The sequence below is a fragment of the Ciconia boyciana genome, chromosome 3 (genome assembly GCF_034638445.1).
Source record: "Ciconia boyciana chromosome 3, ASM3463844v1, whole genome shotgun sequence".
In the NCBI taxonomy this organism is placed as follows: domain Eukaryota; kingdom Metazoa; phylum Chordata; class Aves; order Ciconiiformes; family Ciconiidae; genus Ciconia; species Ciconia boyciana.
Window position 1 is genome coordinate 108,533,054 of NC_132936.1, and position 21,988 is coordinate 108,555,041.

General features: G+C 38.7%; 1 protein-coding gene across 2 annotated transcripts in view; it reads left to right on the forward strand.

Moving 5' to 3' along the window:
* The window catches only part of CNIH3 (cornichon family AMPA receptor auxiliary protein 3), a 54,596-nt gene that overhangs the window by 22,337 nt on the left and 10,271 nt on the right, over window positions 1–21,988 (forward strand). Inside the window, exons 2-3 of one of the 2 annotated variants that reach the window (XM_072858420.1) lie at window positions 7,394–7,462; window positions 10,428–10,475. In XM_072858420.1, coding sequence (XP_072714521.1) covers window positions 7,394–7,462; window positions 10,428–10,475 — 117 coding nt within the window. The remainder of the gene's footprint in view (window positions 1–7,393; window positions 7,463–10,427; window positions 10,476–21,988) is intronic. The other variant, XM_072858421.1, reaches the window with a different exon arrangement.

The window sequence follows — 21,988 nt, forward strand, 5'->3', positions numbered from 1 at the left end:
CTGATTTCTTATACCTGCGGATCAAGAGCTCTTGCGCTCTATGGAGAGCGTCCTTGAAGATCTGCCAGCTCTGTTCTGCTCCCTTGTCCCTGAGGACAGTTTCCCGGGGGGGTCCTATTGACTAACTCCTTGAAGAGCTGGAAGTTTGCTTCCCTAAAATTCAGAGTCCTGACTTTACTCTTTGCCTGACCCATATCCCTCAGGACTGCGAACTCCACCAGTGCGTGATCACTGCAGCCCAGGCTGCCTCTAATCTTGACATCACTGATTAGCTCACTTGGGTTGGTGATCATCAGGTCCAGTATCACATCCCCTCTGGTAGGGATGTCTATTACCTGGCTTAAGAAGTTATCCTCAATGCGTTCCAGGAGTCTCCTGGGTTGCGTACAGCTCGCCGTGCTACTTTTCCAGCAGATGTCAGGGTGTTTGAAGTCCCCCAGCAGGATGAGAGCCTGCAAGCACGATGTCTCCTGTAGCTGGAGTAAGAAGGCTTTGTCAACAGGCTCCCCTTGATCGGGCAGCCTGTAATAGACACCAGCCACAAGGTTCCCTTTCCTGCCTCAGTCTCTAATTCTTACCAACAAGCTTTCAACCTGTTTGTGGCTATTCTTCAGAGACAGCTCTTCATACTCTATCCATTTCTTGATGTAGAGGGCAACCCCTCTGCCCCTTCTTTCTCACCTGTCCCTTCTGAACAACTTGTAGCTATCGATAGCCACACTCCAGTCGTAGGATTCGTCCCACCAAGTTTCAGTAATGGCAACTAGGTCGTAGCTTTCCAGCAGCATGGTGGCTTCCAACTCCTCCTGTTTGTTGCCCTTGCTGCATGCATTAGAGTAGAGGCACTTCAGCTGGGCTGTTGACCGTGTCACCTTCTTAGAGGAACACCCCTTAATACCTTTGAGGTATTTCACTGGTGTTTACCTGATGGCTCCTATTACCTCAGGAGCCCCGGCTCATCTCTAAAACTTCAAGTGTGCTGCAGTGTAGCCAGCATGTCTCAGAGCAACAGGCTGAGGGCCCTGGCCAGCATCCCATCCCTCTAACCTTGGCATGTCATCCCACAGCTTGTCCCAGGCAAGCCTGATATTATCCTTCTCCCTCTCCAAGTCTAGTTTAAAGCTCTGTCAATGAGCCCTGCTAGCTTGTGAGCAAAGACCCTCTTCCCCCTTTGAGAAAGGTGAATCCCATCTGACGCCAGCAGGCCTGGTGCCATGTAGGCCATCCCATTATCAAAAAACCCCAAATCGTGGTGGTGACACCAGCCACAGAGCCATGTATTAATAGACTGGGTGCATCTGTTTCTTCCAATGTCACTGCCTGCAACTGGAAGGAGAGAGGAAAAAACAACCTGTGCTCCAGATTCCCTTACCAACTGTCCCAAGGCCCTGAAGACTCTTTTGATTGCCCTTGGACTAAATGTTGCAGCTTCATCACCACCCACATGGAAGAGCAGTAATGGGTAATAGTCCGAGGGCTGTACCAGGCTAGGAAGTTTCCTAGTGATGTCCTTAGCCCAGGCCCCAGGGATGCAGCAGACTTCCCTAAGAGGAGGGTCTGTCTGGCATATTGGACCCTCTGTTCCCCTCAGAAGGGAGTTGCTTACAACTATAACCCATCTTTTCTTCCTTATAGAGGTGGTCATGATACGGGGGGTAGGCCTTTCTGACCTTGGCAACACCTCTGGTGTAGATGGACCGTCATCCATGCCATCCATTGACTGGCCTTCCACATCCAGAGCCTCATACCTGTTGTACAGAGGCACCTGGGAAGGTGAGGTGGGCAAGGTGGGGGTTCGCCTGCCACTCCAAGCGTGGACTTGCCTCCATTCACTCCTTTCCTTTAAACTACTGCCTTCAGCCTGGTGGGGGAGGATACAGGATCCCCTTGATCTTGAGTTTTTTCTGGTGGCTGTTCCTGTTTCTGTCTCAGGGAGGGCAGAACATGGTTCCACCAGTCTTATCTCTTTCTCAGACTCCCTGATGCTCCTTAACCTTTCTACTTCCTCTCATAGCTCTGCCACCAGGCTGAGCAGATCATCCACCTGGTCACACCTCGCATAGCTGTTCTCACTGCTGCCATCCGTTACCAGCGAAAGGCTCTGGCACTCTCTGCAGCCTGAGAACTGCATGGCTGCATGTTTTCTTGGGAGCTCTGTCTGGGTTGCCACATCCATTCTGGCGAGTGCGGAGGACATAGGTTTCTGCCAGGTGGATACCATAGCTAAGCTCCTTTGTTGATGTCACTGTTCTCTGCATCTCTCTATGGGCTCCCCGTACTCTATCATGTCAAGACAGTGACTTACATTCCATTTCAGGTCCTTTTTGCGACTGTCTCTCACACGTTTTGTCTGTTTCTGCTTCTGCTCAACAAAATCCAATGAAGTAACTCACCCAGCTTGCATCAACATGGTTCAGACATGATAAATGTTCGACACTATTTCCCAAAAACAGTAAATATGTCTATACAGCAGTTGATGGGCAGGCATGAAGTTTAGGAGCACAGCATGCTCCTAAACCTGTCCACTTCTGTCCACGTGCTGACTTGCAGACAGCCTGTGAACTGCCGGTATGGGTACTGTGAAAGCTGTGTATGAGAGTGGAGGGGTAGACAAATCGATTAAATGAACCATTAAAGACAGTTTCTTCAAGAGGGGATTGTGGTGCATTGACAGGGTGGTGGCAAGGAAACATATGTTAAGTGTTACTGTTCTGTGGTTAGTGTTCTGTTTTATCTTCACATTTCTGAGATGCCAATAAGCAATAATATCCAACTTCTTTGCTGTCACTGAATTCACACCCACACCAACTCCACTGCCACCCTAAAACATGACATTCTCAATTAAAATATATTTCTGTAAGAGCTCAGTGATTAAAAAAAAATCTTCCCTAAAAATGAGAGATCATAACTCATTCCTACCATTAATAAGTGAAATTTTCAGTTTGATGGTTGCATAAGCATAGGAAGAAAACAAAATTCAGGTTCAATCTTATGTGAATACTTCATTATTCAAAGCTGTTATTGTCTGGAGAGATGAGCACAGAGAGTGTGGGTAATGAAAACAAATTTTATAAATATCATTGCAGTTGTAGCTGTACTGAAACATACGTTGTCATCACAATCTCATCTGTTCAGTATGTGTTTAAACTGGGGCAAACTCCTTGCTGACTTACACTTGGAGTTATGAGATTTGCAGATGGTGTGAATCACCAGAGAATGCAACCAGTATTTTTATAAACCTTTAGTTTTATTAGGTGGATAACACCCACAAGTACACCTCTATCAACAGAAAAAAGCATGGCTAGGCCAGTGGCAGAACAAACTTCCTGTAATGTTTTGCAATGTGGAATCACAGGGAAAATTCCCCAAGTCAGAAGATAGTTCAATATCCATTGCTCATTCAATCCCTGGCCCCTTTCTGCAGTAATGATACAAATTATTGCTAAACATTATGCTTTTTTCTTCTGGTATAGGTTTGCAAATAAACAGATAACTTGTTTTTTTCTTGGAGTTCCTAAATAAATATCAAACGGTCCTTATTCTCTTTCTATGAAGCTCTGTACAACATTAATATTTCCTAATAGAAATAAATTTCTCCTCTGTGTAAGATCAGTCCCTGGCACATGTTTCCAAAATGCTATCTGCTTAGCTATCTGTTTAGCTTCATGACTAGAGGCTAGTCATTTTTCTTTGGAAGGTTTTTATTGTGTGGCCTTTGGAGAGATGAGGTCGCTGATGTCCACGCATATGTATGTTTTGTGGTCTTAATTGCCACCCTGGATCAAATTAGATTGGATAACTAAAAGATATTGAACGGTTTATAACATACATTCATTTACAAAGGTGAAAATATGGCAATTCATATGATGAAGTGCCCTGACTGGGCACTATTACATTGTTTTATTCTCTAACTTACATTGTTTGCCTCCAAATGAACTACTCTGTCAAGTTGCTGATAAGTGTGGCAATTTCGGAGGTGAAACAGACCTCGAGCGTACCCGAATGCTGTTCCAAAGCATTCAGCAACTCCAATCGGCTGATGTAGGGGAAGCAGGTAGCTGTACTGCATCCAGCTGAAATGTAAACGGGCAGAAGATTATTTCTCTAGAGTATGGCTAGAACACTGCACCTCCTGTGAAAGCATTGTGAAATACTTAATGGAGGCAAGTAGTTAGTTACTTGTTTTTTTGTAGGGAAAAATGGCAACTCTGGCCACACATGCCCTAGGGCATTAAGCTGCTACACAAGGCTAGTTATAATTGAAAGAGGAAGATGTTTCCTAATTAAGTAAACCACGCTGCAGCACAACCCAGCCTCATTCTCAGTAATACAATATAATTTGTTGCACAGTTATGTAGTGTATTGTGAGCAACCGCCAATCTTAAGAAGCTACAGCTTTGTTTCCATTGTTTCTCATTTGCAGTTTTAGAATTAGGACACACAGCGTTGTGCGATTAAAAAAAAAACACAAAAAACACGCCCCCTAAAAACTTTGGGAGTTTCTTTATATTCCTTCTAATTGTGAGCCTGCCTAATATTACAGTTTCAAGCTTTTCACTGTGACTGAGAAATAGGAATGTGCTTTTTCATAAATTAAAATAGATATCTTCGTGTCATCACTGGATTTCTATTCCTGAGGATTTAACAAGAACTAAACTGTTATGGAACTTCTATGAAATAAAATATTAAGAATTGAGGAGGATTTATTTCTGTCAGCCTCCTTCCAGAGAGACACTGAAACTTTTGCTGAAGAAATTTTCCTCCAATCCTGTGTGCTTGATACCAGACCTCAGTCTGTTTCTTGCAGGTGTAGCAGGAATGTCTCTTAATATTGTAGTAAGTTGCATGTGTCCCAAAAGGTTTGTCTATGAGACTACTGTATTTACACTTACTGGTTCCATGAAAACAATGTACTTAATACTGTCAGTTTTGTTTCAATGCACTTAGATATAATGCAAGCATAACGTAAAATAAATTGTGTGCCAGCAAATAAAGAGTAGGAGTTTGACTACAGAGTTAGGAATGCTGGTGAAAAAAAGAGAAAGCAAAAAATTAGGAAATCTAAATGTGTAGTATATTTGAGGCTAATCTCTTTTCCAGACTGTCATTTAGGATTTCTTCAAGGCTTAGCTGCATTAGTTAAGGTTAGCTCAACAGAGCCCTGCCTTAATGGTTCTGGTTTTCAGAGCGACCTGGTTCTTCTTCATCTAAACACGCTTCAGGGTTATCATCTTATCTCTGTGTTCAGTGAATCTTTAGAGGCTTTCCTGGACTTCTTGAAGGGGGTCCATCTTATGATTCCAGTATTTGGGTTCCTCATAGTGTTGTATCCGACCAGTCCTTCCTCACAGCATGAACTGGATCTTATACTGGCTGTCATTTCATGATTATCTCAAACCCCTGGTTGCTGTTACTGACTACCAAAAGGAAGAGCACAGCACATTCACTCTTTTTTTTTTTCCCCCTCAAGGAAATTTCAGCTCATCTCTACATTTACAACAGAAAAAAAGCTGTTACCACTGTACATTATTAAAAACAGTTGTCACTCAAAGCTCATAACAGTTTTCTATCTTAAAGCTACATCTGTAAGTACCAGTGCAGTGAGGCAAAAAGAATTTAAAGGAGATGCACAGGATCCCAAAGTAAATCAGTGTCACAGCCATGAACGGAGGGAGCTCTCTTACCTGTTACAGGGCCATCCTTCCCCTTTTCTGTCAATGCTGTCAGTGCTGATGTGGATATCCGATTACAAACAGAAGCGTGTGTGTCTGACTTGCATGGTTGTTACCCTCTTAACAGTTGGCCCAGCTTGAGAATACGAAGACCTGTTCAAGAATTATTAAATACAGAGGTGTCGTAGCCTTATTCTTCACAATTGTACTCCGACCCTCTCACCGTTTCTGTTATTTGCTCTTTTGCCTTAGTCTAAACATCCGTTGCAGATCTAATTCCGAACTTGTAGAGATAATGCATCCATGGGGAAAAATGCTTCACTTATAATCACGTTTTATAGTTCCCTTTGTGGTTTATTCTGGCACTTTGACTTGTCATAGTTGAATAAATTGAATTCTGTAGAGTGCTCTTGTAAAATGCCACACTTCTGATTTTAAATGTGCTTCAGTGTGATGAATGCAGCATTAGAGTAGGATGCAAAGTAATGCTTAGATTTGTGGATTGTAGCTCTAGGTTTCATTCTGAAGCCTCTCACCAGATTATTATATGAATCGTGGATATGTCATTTTCAGGATTTCTGCTCTGGCATTCCATACCTGTAAAATTAGCGTCTTCTACGTATACAGCAGGTCTGTGTTGACACCCAATTGGTTATTTTTTGAACAGCTAGGCAGCAGGCATGCTGTAACATGTCATAGAATGGTTGTTCTACTCATATACTAATTACCCAACTGCTACCTTGTACTTCCATCATTTTTTTATTGAGAACAAATACTTTCCTGGGTTGTAAATTGTCTAAAAAGAAATCATTGTTTTAACGTATGTTTATGTGGTGCCTGTCATAGTGAGCTTTCATTCCTTGGGTGAAGCAAGCAGAAGAAAAGGTATTACTAGAACACAAACATAAAATAAAGGTAAGAACGTGCTTTGAGATCTTTGAATGAAATATGCTGAGGGTTATTACAGCTGTTTTCTTTCCAGGAAAACATTATCAAGCATTATTATTTTCATGGGCACTTTCATCTGCTGTGCTTTAAAAGCATGCAGTAATTACCAGTGTGTCTGAATCCATCAGTTAGCGGAGGAAACTAAAGGACATGAGCAAAAGGCATGTCTGCATTAACAACGTCCAAGGTAAAGGTTCTAAAACCTGCCAGAATTTAGGAAGGGCATGTTTTGCTCTGGAGTAGTTTACCTTTTGAGAAGTTTGCTTGATAATGAATAGCAGCTTAATAATAACTAAGCTGATACTAATTCAGAATTAATATCTGAAGTAGGTTTAACAACTAATAAAAAGGGGCTGTTGTGTGTGTATTAAATCTGGTATAGCATATCTGATGCATCTCTGTGTTTTAGGCTGCTAATGACTTTTTCCATCAAGTCTGGAGATGCCTTTGTGAAATAGTTTTATGTCATTTGGGAGTTTGAGAAAAAAATTGTAGCTGATATGAGGGAAGAAATGTGGAAAGCAACAATGCTGAAAATGCTATAGATATTATTTTACAGAGTGACAGATTAATGGGTTCTAGGTGTCATATGTAGGAGTATCCCATGTTTTGTTTTAACTAGTTAGTTCTTAAAGGAGTATATCGGGGAAGCTAGTTTCCCGTATTTTCTCTGGAAAGGGAGGAAGGGAGGCAATGCATCTAACTAGTCCCTAAAGGAAAAATAAGCGTTTGAATGAGCATTCATTACAATATTTGAAAAATTTGTTTTTCAGATAATCGCCTTTGATGAACTTCGGACAGACTTCAAAAGCCCAATAGATCAGTGCAACCCAGTCCACGCAGTGAGTACAACCAGTGGCTTGCTAAGCAACAACTACTAAAGAAAGGGAGATGCACTGAGCTGTCAGTGAAAGTATGAGTGCGAAAATGAATGTAGAATCTGTTGTGAAGTCAACTGTAGTTTGGAAAATTTATTTATTGGGCCAGTATTAAGAAGCCAGATGGCGACTCTTTATGCTAATAGCTTTTCTTTTTGCTTAAGGAGGCAGGAAAATAATGTGGAAGTTCAAAAACTGAAGGATGTATAATGCAATGCTAATGCTTTCTTTTTATCTTTTCATTCTGTGGCACAAGTTTTCCTTTTTGAAATCATTTGCTTTCTCTGCGTTCACGCATGGGATGACCACCTTCTCCCATACTGTCTGTATCAATGAGTCAAAAGCTTGAAGGGATTTGATAAGAAGTGCATTCCTAGACCTCTCTGTCCCATGGCAGGGCCCTGAATTCTCCTGTGCTTTAAGAGTAAATAACACATTCTGCTGCATCTGCTATGGAAAAGGTTAAATATCACCCTGGGACTGTAAACTCAGTTTTACCTAATGAACCAAAATGCAACCCAGATTTAAGCATATGAAAATTCCTCTGTTAATTAAAGCTGTAATCTAGGGTGATTTAGCTGACTATAGTTAAAAATGCATCAGATTTGTACCACCAGAACTGAGAGCAGAACTTGGCTCCCTGTCATCTCACTGGGAATTACAATTATTATGACAGGTGCTGAATTTGATCTCTACAGAGTATCAAGTTATTGAATTGCCTACAAATGATAACCGGATTCAGTAGCTAGTACTTTGCCATTTAAGCTTGTTTCATAACTCAGCAGAGGATTTGCAGTACTGCTTAGACCACTGATGATTTTAACCATAATCTTTACGTGAATCTTTGAATAAGAAGACTTGTTTACTGTTCACTAACACATAAGCAAAGAATGAGAACAGAAGAAAGAAATTATATGAAGAAATCCTATAGGGGACTTAAATGGAAGTAATCTGTTTTTGAATTTACTGGAAGTAATCTGATTTTGAATTCACTTTATCTGTTTTATGTCCCATCTTGAGAACTGCACTCAAGAAATGTGTGTTTATCTGTACCAAATTCCAGTAATTTGTTCTCTTCCTAAAACTTGTAAGATGTTCCATGGAGATAATTTCCTTTTATTTTAAAATGGTAATGGAATTGGTCTTCAGGATAAAAAAAGTTAATAAGTCCCTGTTTCAATCATATTAGTGGTGTAATCAAAAAGATAATTGTAGAGTTTCAAGTAAAACACAACAAAGTATTCTGTGATCAGTTGACATATTTGACTCTCTTCTATGAAACTTTCTGTGATAACTCAAGCAATAATCTCAGATTGCTTTCTTCTGCACAGTATACATGTTGATGCCTTTTATATTGACATAAAAGGAAGATTTTTACCGGGTGTTTCTTATTTCTTATATCTTTGGTCAAGTGTATTTTCGTCTTTCCCTATGCATAGTTGCTCGTGCCCATATTCCATTTATTTGATGGGGTAGTTTTCTTTATTGCACTATAAGAACGTCTGATGTTTACTCATGTATCTTCCATAATGTTTTCAAGACAGAGGGTAGAGCCTTTTTGTCAAGAGAAGGCTGAATTAGGGAGAAATCAGAGGCAAAACCAATGGCAGTACTGAGAATTTAATTCAAATTTTCTGGTTCACACGCTATTACCTACAGTTCAAAGACAGACTTCCTACTTCTCCAAGGCCAGCTGCAGTTAGGCATTTGTCTTCTAAAGGGAATTGAGAGGATTATCTTTCCCTCTCCACTTACCTCCTACTAAAGGCAAAAAAGCTTTCTGCAGCTTCACAGGCACGTCCACACATGTCCATTCTCATGTTTGAAACCGTGAGTCTAAAATATCTGAAACTCTTTTAGATCACAGACACCAGAGAGAGGCACAATATTTATCTGGTGCCTATCAAGCTTCCACTGTCTCACTGTCTCTCCAAAATGATCCTTTTTTAAAAAATGGCTTAAATTTGGGGACAGGAAAGGAAAAGAGACATTTCTTTGGAGAGTAGAAGTAAAACTCAAACTTGGAGCAAATTTAAAGCATGTGAAAAGCAAAAAGCTTAGGGAGAGTTGGCTTCTCATATTGGTATATTATGTTACCTATTTAAAAAAGGTCGTTGTTCAGAATATTTTTTCCCATGTCTAAATGAAAATATTACCGGATAGTCTTCTGAGGACAACAAAACCACTCTGCCTTCTGCAGTGTAACCAACAGTAGAGTCTTTCACAGTAACTCCAGTGATGGGGTTATGCAGAGTGAAATCTGATTTTACTAGTGAATTTCTCATTATGGGCCATTTAAAAGAAAACCTGTCTTTGACTTGTCTTCTTTCTGTGAATCGAGCTTAGAGCATCTTTTGAGTCACAGTGCTTAATTACAGTGACTTTCTGTATTTATGAATGCATCTGTTGTTTAAAGTGGCATTTCTAAGACATTTCAGATATTCTTCACTAATGGGTTAAATTCTAATATCACATGCTGCTCAGGCACCCTTTCAGTGATAGAGGATGGGCTGCCATACCAACTTCATACTTGTTTTTCCCATTCAGAATTATCTTGAAGCCAGAGGTTGGGTAACTGAAAATGCAAGACCAAGTCTCTGTGGTATAGATTGGCACCATTGGATAGAGCCAGAAATGCTGACTTAAAAGAAGTTGCAGCCTCTGGCTCAAGGCTAAGAGAGACTTGAATCCCCAGTTTTAATCGTTACACCCAGTAACAGATGAACAAAAGCTTATTCAAACTTTGAAATGGGTAAATCATTTGGCTTGCAAGCAGTAGGTAAGAAGTGAATACTATTGTTTCAGATGAACAACGTGTGTTGCTTCCCTGCAGCCATTAATTATGATCGTGACCCATTGTAATTGTAACATATTGTCTTTAATTTATAACACCAGCTAATCTACCTTTTTCCCACTTTTTTCTTTACAGAGAGAGCGGCTGAGAAATATTGAGCGTATTTGCTTTCTCCTGCGAAAGGTGAGCATAAACTAGCCTAGAATTTGTGAAGCTTATGAGAATTAAAGCTGTCAAGTGGTGATTTGCATTCATTTGCTCTTTGAATGATCCTCACACTCCATTGATGAAAGGCTGGATTCTACTGCAGAAGTGGAAGTCATGATGACCTTGTAAGGACAGAGTAAGACAAATTATAAAAGGTTAACATAATAGAGGATTTCTGGATAAGAACTGAAACTTCAGAACATCAGCCCATTCTTTTTGGAAAATGTTTTTCAAAGGCGGTGAATCATTTTGCAGTTGCAGCTTGAGGTGCTTTTATAGCCCTATCATCTGATGATATTGCTGTAGTACAGGTGTTAGAACAGTGGCTTGCTATTTGATAAACTAAACATTTTATTAGCTACATATTTAATATTTAAGTTTTTTAATTGGCTGAATAGAAAAGTTGATATAGTATTTATTTTAACTTGAAACAAGAGAGATGCCGAATGCCTCAGTTTCTGAGGGATTTGAAGGAGCTGATAAATTGTAGTATTGATACATCCATGGGTTACTCATCTGTAGCTTGAAAGAGGGTTTTCATAAATACTCATTGTTCTCCTTACTCTGTCCCACTGATGTAAAAATAATCATGGTTCCAAACTATTTTATTCTATATATTCAAGTTTCTATAAATTGCCTTCAGCAGAGTAGTAATGGAGCCACCTAAGTTATTCTGCATTTTTGCTTAGAAAGGTTATCACTGAAGTGTGGACTGCTGACTGCATCCTTATCAACCTAAGAACTAAATTCAGATACGGTTTTAAGAAACTGCTGGCCTCGTCCTTAGAGCTTTTGGAAAAGCTAGTGCTAAGGATTATATTGGGTTGGGGTGATCCAAAGGGGTAACTGTGACTCCATGCAGAATCTATGAAGTGTCATTCTCTGATCAGTCAGAACCTGAGTCGTATCTGTTTGGCACCATTATGAGCATGTGACTGTTAGGAGCCACATTTACGTACTTACTTAGCCTGTTTATGACACTAGGGATATGAAAATAAGAAAAAATACTTATCGCCAATAGCTTTCCATTTTATGGAATAGGCAGCCAGCCAATTTCAAGCTGTGTCCTGGTTTCTTTGACATAAAGCAACTGGTGAGTGGTAATGTATTAATATATGTGAGCCCCATGGGAATGCCTTGCCTGCATCATTGTTTAATTTTTATTGAGCCTCAGCCTCACTGAAACAGCAAAATGGAGCATTTTGGCTAATTACAGACTCTGTATTCATAAGGGATTGGCTTGCTTCTGGTTCACTTAAACAGTTTATTAATTCAGCCTCTTCAGAGTTCTTTGGGGACACGTTTGTTTTAATTGAGAGATTATATGCAAGAAGAGGAAGGTGCAATAACTACAGAGATTTGTAGTCTTCAAATCTGACAATCACTAAAAATAGCTTTAGTTTATGTACTATAGAGGATTCACTGTTGGGGAAAATTCTGGAAAAACAGTAAAGAATTGAGTGCCAGCTATATAGACACAGAAAAATAGCAGTTAGGATGCTTTCAGCAAACACTAAATATATCCCTCATTATAACATTGTGTGGCTTTAGGTCTGTTTCTCTTTCTATGAAGCAACAACATACCTGTTTTCCTATGTCTTGAAGTCAGATAATTGTTTTAAAGGGCTTTGAAGACAGCGATATCTTGCTATTTATGACACTAGAACTTAATGCTTAAGATCTGCTATAAATCTGTTTTTTAAAGAGGTTATAGGTGTGCTATAAAAATATGTTCGGTTTCATTATATCCTGGTTTTAGAAGGGGTTCTTGGGAATTCTTAAATGGGCGTACAGTATGTCATATACATCTGATCCCCATGGGCAAAGAGTTTCTTAAGGATGGATTTTCGGTTTTATCTCCCAACATACTTGGAGAAGATTATTAGCAAACTGTTACCAGGTATGTGATATGTCACCAGATATTATGTAACTTATTTACATTTTCCAAAACAAAATGGAGGATGTAATTGTTCTGCAGCTGGGCATCTTCTGACGTTTGGTTTGGGGAAAATGTTTCTATATCATTAAAACAAGTAGGGATCATGTGAAGCAGATACATGGTGCTGGCATGTGTACGTGCATGTACACATAGGTCCATGTTTTTATGGTGCTATAGAAGTAGAATTAGATCAGCCTAAGTTTTCTGGTTACTGGAGAATGGTTGATTATGTCTAAAGAAGCTATGAACTTTGTATAGTCATGGTCAAATCTCTTCTATCCTGAAGTAATGAGAGGAAGGACTTACTTTCTGAAGCTAGCACAAAGTGAGGTTCTCTCAGGATACAGGTATCTCATTTCATTCAGTGGTGTGTTTTCGGGGCTTTATAGTATATATATATATATGGGTTCACGTGTGTGTTCGTTAAACTGTTGAATGTCATACAAGTGTTACATGATTCACATAGGACATACACTAGTTTTGGCGAATGCTGTGGAGTTTGTATCTGTGCTCTCTTTTTTGCTAAATTGTGTTTGTTTCTCTAAGGATGGGGTTACGTGACACGCTACAATGCTGTACAGAGAAACACAAGCTAGTTGTGAATGAGCTGTCTTGAGCTAGTGAAGCAGTACAGTAAACAGCAGTACAGGCTTCTTGGGCTCATTAGCCCTGCTGAGGAGTGGGATAGGTGAGATGTGCCATATAGGTCTACCATGATTTTTGTGATTAAATATTTTGGTGGGCTTATTAAAATGTATTCAGTTAATGATGACAGCAATATTACATAATTGTAATTGCAGTTGTATTTCAAGAAATCTACCTACCTGATTGATTCCTGTTGGATATACTTATTTTAGCACTAAGGACAATTAGGAATTTTCTAGATTAAAACACAGTCTATTTCATTAATCAACCACTGTAATATTATTGCTTTACCTTTGAGGAAATTTAAATAAAGTTGTGATTAGGTTATGCATCGTAATTTCTTAATTAATCTGATAAATCCTTACTAAGGAGGAGAGTTGACTGACCTTGCTTCCTGCTCAGTGAACGTATTTCAAACCTCAGTTTGCTCATGCCAAACACTGCTGAACAATATAAGTGACCTTTCTCAAATTATCAGCAAATATTTGTTTTTAAACCCCATTAAGCTAAAGTAAGAGTGATTTATGAACTGCAAAACTGGAACTGGAACTTACCTGGGAGTGAATTGAGGTAGATAAAAGACAGACTTTGACTCATTTTCCTACTGTGGTGGAACATTTTACTTAAGTTAGGCATAAAATTCGTAAAACTGCAAGTGTAAGAAAATATTGTACCAGAGTTCAATCCTTTTTCTTGATTTTATTTGGGGTTTTGTGGGTTTTTTTGCAAGTCCTGAGGGGATGATTGGAAGAGAGCAAATTCAGCAAGAAATCTGACCACAGGCAAGGTGACATTAATCTCGAAGATGTTCCAGATGAACTTGAACTGTCTTGAAAAATACAAACAAATAGGCAGACAAAAAACCCTGCAGGGACAAATTTGAATAACCAAACTTAGCTGGTTCAGCACTGCAGTACTAGCAGTAGCAACAGCAACAGTAGATCAGGAGCTGGGGTTTTAAAAAAAAGCCCAAAACCTCTTCACCTAATCTTTTTTGAAGCAAGTTTTAATGTTTTGATTTGGAGGTTGGGGGTTGCCAGTGCTTCATCTGTTCTAGTACTTCTGTCAATGTGACTTCCAGTGGAGCTGGATCTGTGGTAGTAGTGGTGGAAATTTATTCTGTACTCAATAGTTGTGGTGTTTACCAGATTCAATTCTGGTTTTTACTACTCTGCAAAAATAAAATAAATCTATCTTTTATATTCCATAGTATATACCCTAATACACATCACAGTTATGTTTTACTGTATATACAGGTTTTGGTAAATAACCAAAACCAATGTTACCTTAAAGAGCAATCACAGAAGACATTCCATTCAGACTGAGATACTTTTAATAAAATGTAAAACCTAGTAAGCATAATATATAATTCTAGACACCTGAGTGTCTGCATACAATTTTGTTTTGGTATGTTTCCATATTTAAATATTCTGTAAAAAATGTCAAAATTACTTACATGTTTGAAAGTAACAGTAATTCACAGACATGAGTAATCAGAAGCTTGAAGGGTTGTGGGTTAACACCACAGGTTCAACTGTAGATGGAGCATTCCAAGGAAGAAGATAAGGCTTGGTCCTGTGTCTGTGTCGTGCCTGTTTGTCAGTGTTGAATGCAGATACTCAAAGCTTGAAAAACTCGAAGCTTGAAAAAAAACCCACAATATGTTCAGTGAAACATTACTGAGCTCACCGGATCAGCTAACAGGGAACAAGTTAGCTTTTCCTTAATAGCAGATGAAAACAGTATTTTCTGAGTATGGAAGTTCTTCTATTTTGCATGTAGATAAATATTATAGGAAGTCAGCATTTTTAAAAAGTAGCCCCATCTTTCCTTGTTTATCCTTATTCAGCTGACAGTTTCTTTCCTGCATATTTTAGATGAAGGAGACTGACCAATGTGCACTAGAGTAATTGCCATATGAAATAAATTTTGTACTTGGACCTTGTTAGGTTCCAGACCTTCACCTGCCAGTAGCTCCTACCATTCTCTGCATGCAGCAGCTACAGTGGACAGACCCCTTTGGAGAATGTCAGGTGTCACAGTAGCTGATTTTCTTCTTGATAAGTTTGCTGGTTATTATGATGACAACTCCTTCCGTTGTTCTGCCTCCTAGTCACTGGCAAGCCTGAGATATTGTGATGGATTTTAAGTGTGTGTTTCTGGATATGTCAGTGGATTGCTTCATCATGGATTTAGGGTTTTATAGATGTGTGACATTCTTTTAACCAGTCTGCAGGCTGATAGTCATTAGCAGAGTACTTCTGTAAGCCTACAGCACGGTTCATTAAAATGCTTAATGTAAGGTTATATAAGCAAATTTAGCAAATGTGATGTATAATCACAAGGAATTTTTAAAGTGGTGTGTATCCATCCATATGTTAGAAGGAATAATACTTTCTTCCTGGGGTAGAAAAATCTCATAGGCAGAAACTACAGCAATAAGACAATTAGTTTGTTGCAGAACTCGGAATAGCAGCAATAGTTTTACCTTTTGTAGTGCTATACATTTTTTTACAACCTCAGTAAAGATGTTTTAATTCCTCATTTGGTTAGCCTTGACAGAAAAAGAAAATGTTGCAGCATAGCCACACTAGAGGGGTTAGTCTGCAGGGTAAATGCATACCAGGTTTGTGGTACGCATTATGCATTATATTCAGCACCTCCTAAATGCTAGTCAGCATTTTGTCTTTGAAGTTTAGGTGCTTGTGTTATCTGAGAGGAAAATAGAATTTTTAGTCTAGTCAAAAGGTATTTTTGGACTGTGGAAATATCAGTGGTATTCCGCCTTACAGGACAAAGAAGCTGATGTATCCAGAGTTCTGATAAACTGCTGCTGTCACAAAGATCACAAAGGGAACAAAAAAATGGCACCAAGTGACATTTTTCCCATTAACAGTGATTGTTACAATGATGGAGCACATGAGCTTTGTCCCCTCTCATTAGAGACCAGAGAGTTCATCACTGTTCCTGGTTTCTCAGTATATGTTGTATTTCTTAATGTAACTAATGCTCTCTCTCTTCATACCTCATCAATATGATGAAACTGCTGAAGTTTTGACTAACCCTCTGGGCAGCAGGAAAACTGTCAGGAGACCCTTCCTACTGAGTAACTGCGAGCATAAACCCTAATCAAGAGACAATGCAGATAACTTCTGAAGAATGAATATAGAATTATGGATATAGAAAACATACTGCAGGTACCCAGGTAGTTAGTCAATACTTTGTCTCTGAATGACTCAGTGCAATACAGAAGCTTGTACCCAAGCAGGCGTTGCTGTGTATAAAATGATTTAAGTAAATACTATGTATTTTTAAAATTATTTTTATAATCTCAAATGCCTTCCCCCCAGTCTTTGCACTGCAATTCAGTGGTTCAAAACAGAGTTGGTTTATATCAAAAAGCTTTCTGAATGTCCCTGGATTTAGGAAGGGTTCGACTTCAAGTTTGACATTCATGCTTATCATTCATCGCTAAGATTGAACTACAACAAAAGCAGCTGTAAAAGCCCTCTGTGGGCAGTCTCGGTCCCTCCTTGACATTGACAGCTTAGAGCAATCTCTGTTTATTGCTCTGAGATGAGAAATGTGTTGATATTCAAGCATAAACCCATGTGGAATAGGCCTGGACTTAGATTTGGATTTGAAGTTCTTATGATTTAGACACCATTTCGATAAAAACTGTGTAGTGCATTGTTGGTGTTTATGACCAAATATGTTTGAATTTGTGTACAAATTCCCAGTGAAACTCAGGAGAAACCACAAAGGTCAAACTCTGAGTAGAATGAGGGGAAGAAATACAAGTTTTTGATTAGACAATTCAGCACATGTCTTCATAGCACTTCACTTGAGCTAGTAATGCTTTACTCCTTGGAAAAACATCATTTTCTTCTCTTTGGATCTGGCCATTACTGGGGGAGGACTGTGTCATGAAGGAAGGTGGCTGGTACATATTTCCAAGAAGTCAGGGTGCCTTTTGATGAGATCGCAGTTTCATCTCTAGTTTTATCAAGGTCTGAACTTTCTATTAACTGGCCTGATAAAAAATATGAATATGAAACAGTTGTTAAGTAATCCTTTTTTTAGGGGTTTAAACATATGATCTGTTATTGAGACTATGGTGATATTCTGAATTAACATTATGTATGAAAAATCTTCACATTTTAAAGGTGTCTTCAGTAAATTCAAAAGGGTGATTTCAGGATGTTCTATGTGTCTTCTTTCTGGAAGAAAATATAATACGGGAGCAAATCTGCTTTTGTTCTGATTAGGCGGATATTCTGCTGTCTTATGTTTTGCCACTGTTTGAATTTTGCATTCTTTTTTTATTTCCATAGTTGGATACTTTGATCTTTTAAGGGCCCTATTGTGCTTCAGCCAGAGATTCCTTTCAGCAAGACTTGGCTCTCCTTTTCTATTATGTTTTCATTAGTGTTTGTGTTACAGCAATGCTTCCAGACTCAAGTAAAGAATAAAACCTTATTGTGCCAGGTGCTACAAAAACCACATCGTAATAAATATGAAAAGCATTTGTTTACGCTCACAAGACATGTACACAACAGGAAAGGAAAGGTTGCACAGCTGATCTGATGATAGAAATCTTGGTTTTGGAGAGCTACTTAGTTTTCTTGTTAGCAGGCATAGTTTGAATCTCTTAGTTTTAATTGAAGCTAAAAATGTTTGCTGTTTGTGAGGGGTCTGATGGTTCATTGAGTTAATAATTGCATGTAGTCTTTAATCTCTACAGCAGCTGTTCAAATCCAGCCCAGTCTGGAATGAGACTCAAACTACTGTAATCTGATTGATGACTATTGGGAGTAAAATTATCTTGTGTTGTATGCTTAGAGACTTGTGATGCTTGCTCTACAGAAATACTAATAAACATAGACAATATGATGAGATAGGTCTCTGTCAACATCATAGTGAGTATGAGCTACACCCCCCTGCTATACATATGCACACATAATTAGCTCCTAAGCTGCCGCAGAATAAATTCTGGAGTTTGCATGCAGGCACTGGAATAAAGGATATTGCTGTTTCTAAAGCATTAATTAGAACTGCAGATACTGTAGGATGTAAGCTTGCCGTGCTGTATGGATTCTATCAGTTAGGACTTGGACTGTCAATACAATATCTTTCATAAAACTAAATTCATTTGTTTGAAGTGAACCAGGACATTTTTAAGTACATTAGACTCTGAGCATGTGTGAGAGACATAAAACTGGTAAGTGTGTATTTCAGTACTCAGTACTTATTTGAAAGATACTGCTAAACTCCTATTAGATGATAAAGCCAACTTTCTTCTGGCCTTCAGAGTGGTTTTGACAAGGTATCTTTATATTAGGAACGAGTAACTTTTTCTTCTCTAAGGATAAAATTTGAAGTTAGCTAAAAATGTGTTAGGATACAATTTTTAGTTTATGGAAATCATGACTGACGGATGAGTTATTTTTAGACAATTTTGGTACAGCATCTCTTGTTAGTCAAAAGAGGCATGAGATAAAATTTAAATCTGCTGTTCATGTAAACAGTGGGGCTGTCCTTAGGTTGTACAAATGAAAGAAAAAAGAATGTAGCTTGACAGGGGAAGTGGGGATATGGTAAAGCAAGTAAAATATTTTTAACTGAAGTATTATACACTTTCACTAGCTCTGTGTTGGTTTAATTGTTTTCTGCAGCTTGTGTAAAAGAGGATGGAGTTAACATATTGATAGTGATTCACACTTGATAGAGGGTTTGTTTGCATCTGGAAACATGAGGGACATAATGATTTTCCCCGAATCTTGCAATAAATTTGCAGTATAGACAAAACTTAGGCCTTCAGTACCTTGCACTGATAGGAAATGCACTACAGATCATCTAAAAGCTTCCTTTCCTCTTAAGTCTTTTCTGCCTACTCTTTTGTTACATTTATTATCTATGAAGCGTGGAATGGGATAAAATGGGGGTGTGCTCTATTCAGTCAGTCTCTTGGGCACCCACATAGTTTTAATTTCATCAGAAAGAGTGGGACTTGGCATGGTAGCTATTTTGCAGAACTGATAGTAGAATTGGGACCAAAGAGCTGCCAGTATTTATACTTTATGCACAAATAATCCCATAAATGTTGCTTGACTAGAGATAGTGCATTTCTTCTTCACACTTTTTATTTTATTGTAAATATATCGGGTTCATATTTACTAGAAAGGTATTACTATTGCAATAAAAGTACTGCACATAATCCGTTTTGTCCTCTCCTTGTATATAGTACCCTATCTGGAAGGAAAGTCCTTAAGATAGGACTTAAGAACTTAGAGGAAGTATAGTATTTCTGGCAGGCAATTGATTCACTACTGAGGCTCATTCATTATGTGCATTGTGCCAGCACTATTTTTAGTCAAATTTACAAGTTTCTGAATTCAGCACTTTTCAAAAGTTAGAACATAACAATTGCTATTTTTAGCAATCATTACCTAAGGATGTCTGTGTGCTTACCTAAGGATAATGAAAAGATATATCCTGCTGTGCCTGCGCAGGTGTTCAAAGCAGGGGTAGATCGTAAGGGGAAAAGTTACAAAACTACTGTAAGCCTAAGAGTGAAGAGTTCAAACCTGTGACTCAGTCACAGTTTGGTCCTTACCCACCTTTTACTCCAGGGAGGAAGTAAAATTCACCAGCGTGATGCCTGATGGAAATATCTTTTGAAGGGAGATACATATGGTTATTCATAATTTTATTACTCATGAAAATATTTACGTGTAAAATTCTTTCAGGTTAACCAACTGTATGTTGCTGTGAATCTCATCTTTTAAATGTTTATTCAATAATCAAAGTGGCAAACAAAGTATCACCCTGTAGTAGACAACCTCTTGCCTTACAATTCAGCTTCTTCCAGTACTGTTCTGGAGGATATGTAAACATATGTCCTTACAATATCAGAACATCACAAGTAACAGTAGAATAAGGCTGAAGATGCAGCAAAAATGTATATGAGTAACTGTTGCCTCTGATGTACTCCTGAGAGCAGTGTACTTCTCAGCTGCTGGGAGTAATGTAATTTATGCATCTGTTCCTCAGAGCTGTGTTGAAGATATTGGCAAAATTTGACTTGCTAATGGACTGTATTTGCTCTAATTTGGTATGCAATAAAGTAAATATTTGCATATAGTTAATAAAACTAAAGAAGTTGGGGTTAAATCAAATGTCACTGTTATGTTTAGCAGAATGTTCACTGTGTATTTAAGTCAGGATCAGATGCTATAAAGCCTCTACGCAATTACAAAAAGCAATATAATACCTAAAAATAAAGTGCAATGATTTTACATCATACCTGTTATATGGATGAAAACTGTTTCTGCTGGGAGTTAAATGTCCTACCTTACATTTAGATGCTGATGTTTTCAATAAAGGTGTTAGAATAGCAGGGCAGGGATTGTCTGCACTGTCTTACCATGTCTGCACTGTACCAAATCTGCTTCCTCAGATTGACAGTCTTTACACGCCAGATACGGAAACAGCCCTTTAGTGAACACTTAGTTTTCAGCATTTATGAAACTGTCAATCTTAGGCAGACCCCTGGGAGAAGGCCTGAGGGCCCTTCCTGTGCCTTGCAGATGGCTGAACTTCATTTTAATGATCACTGAGATTTCTGCATTCATAGACCTGCCTGTGAAATGAGGGGCTGGTTTTCTAGATCCTAATGAGCAGCTGTGGTACTAATTGTCATTCTCACCGGTTTTGGGCGAGCAGACAAAGACAGCATGAGCTCTTGGAATAACCCAGCTGTGGGGTGTCCTGGCTGGTTGTGTCTGAAATACAACAGTGAGGTAGGGCAAGAAAGCGTTTGTTGCCCTGTTTCATGTCAGTGTTGTGAAAATGAGAGAAGTTCGCACTCCAGGGTTGCTAACCCAGCTTCTATTACTGGTTCTGAATTAACGTTAAAAAAAGAAAGGTTGTGAAGGTATCTCCTGATCCATGCTGAGTGGAAAAGAACAGTTAGCAGAGGAGATACGCTTGTAAGATCACAGCACATCTGCCTTAATGATGTGCCTTCCAAGGACAGGGCACTTTTTGAACTGTGCTGGTGCCCTGCAGGCCTTATAGTGGAGAAGTCTTTTTTTAAATCCGTTTCATAACCTCTTTACCTGTTAGCTGTTGTGACCTCCCATAGGCTCTGCAATACAGAAATATTTATAGATATTCTTGATGAATGTCCCGTAAAGACCTGATCTTCCTCTGTCACTCTTGTTAAAGTTCTTATTTGTATTATGACAAAGCTTAAATATTCTTGTTGTAAACTAGCTCCAGTGGAATCTATAGATTTTAACTATAATTATCTCCATGTTGCAAAAGGCAAAAATGAGACAATGAGAAGTGAAATGATAGGCCTAAATATAGACGCGTTTAGGAGCTTGAGATGGAAAGAGCATCCAGAAATCCTGTATTTTAATATTAGATTGGTACTGTGTTACAGATGGATATGGAGTGCTTTGTGAGAATGATAATTAGGTTCTTTGTGTTACTCATTTCATTGTCTGGTATTTATGCTGTGGTGTGACTTATGTTCACATCCACTTTATACTGTTTAAAGAAATTCCAATAGTGCGTTAGAATAATGAATTTTCCTTTATAAAGCATTGGCTTTGTGCTGCTTTGCTTAATTGTGATCCAGAAAGGTGGAAGGGTGAAAACATACATGTTATATCCTTTCTTTTATTTCTGCTCTGTATTTGGTCCATAACATTGAGTCTTGCATGCGTGCACCATTGCTCTTCCCCAGATAAAATGTAAAGATGTATATGTGAACTTAGTAGGTTCAGCTGCAGGTTGTTCTTTTGATGATCTGGAATCCATTTTCCAGACATTTTCTTTCCAGCTAGTTGCACACATCTACGTAGCAAACTGCTAAATATTTCTAGAGGTTTGTATA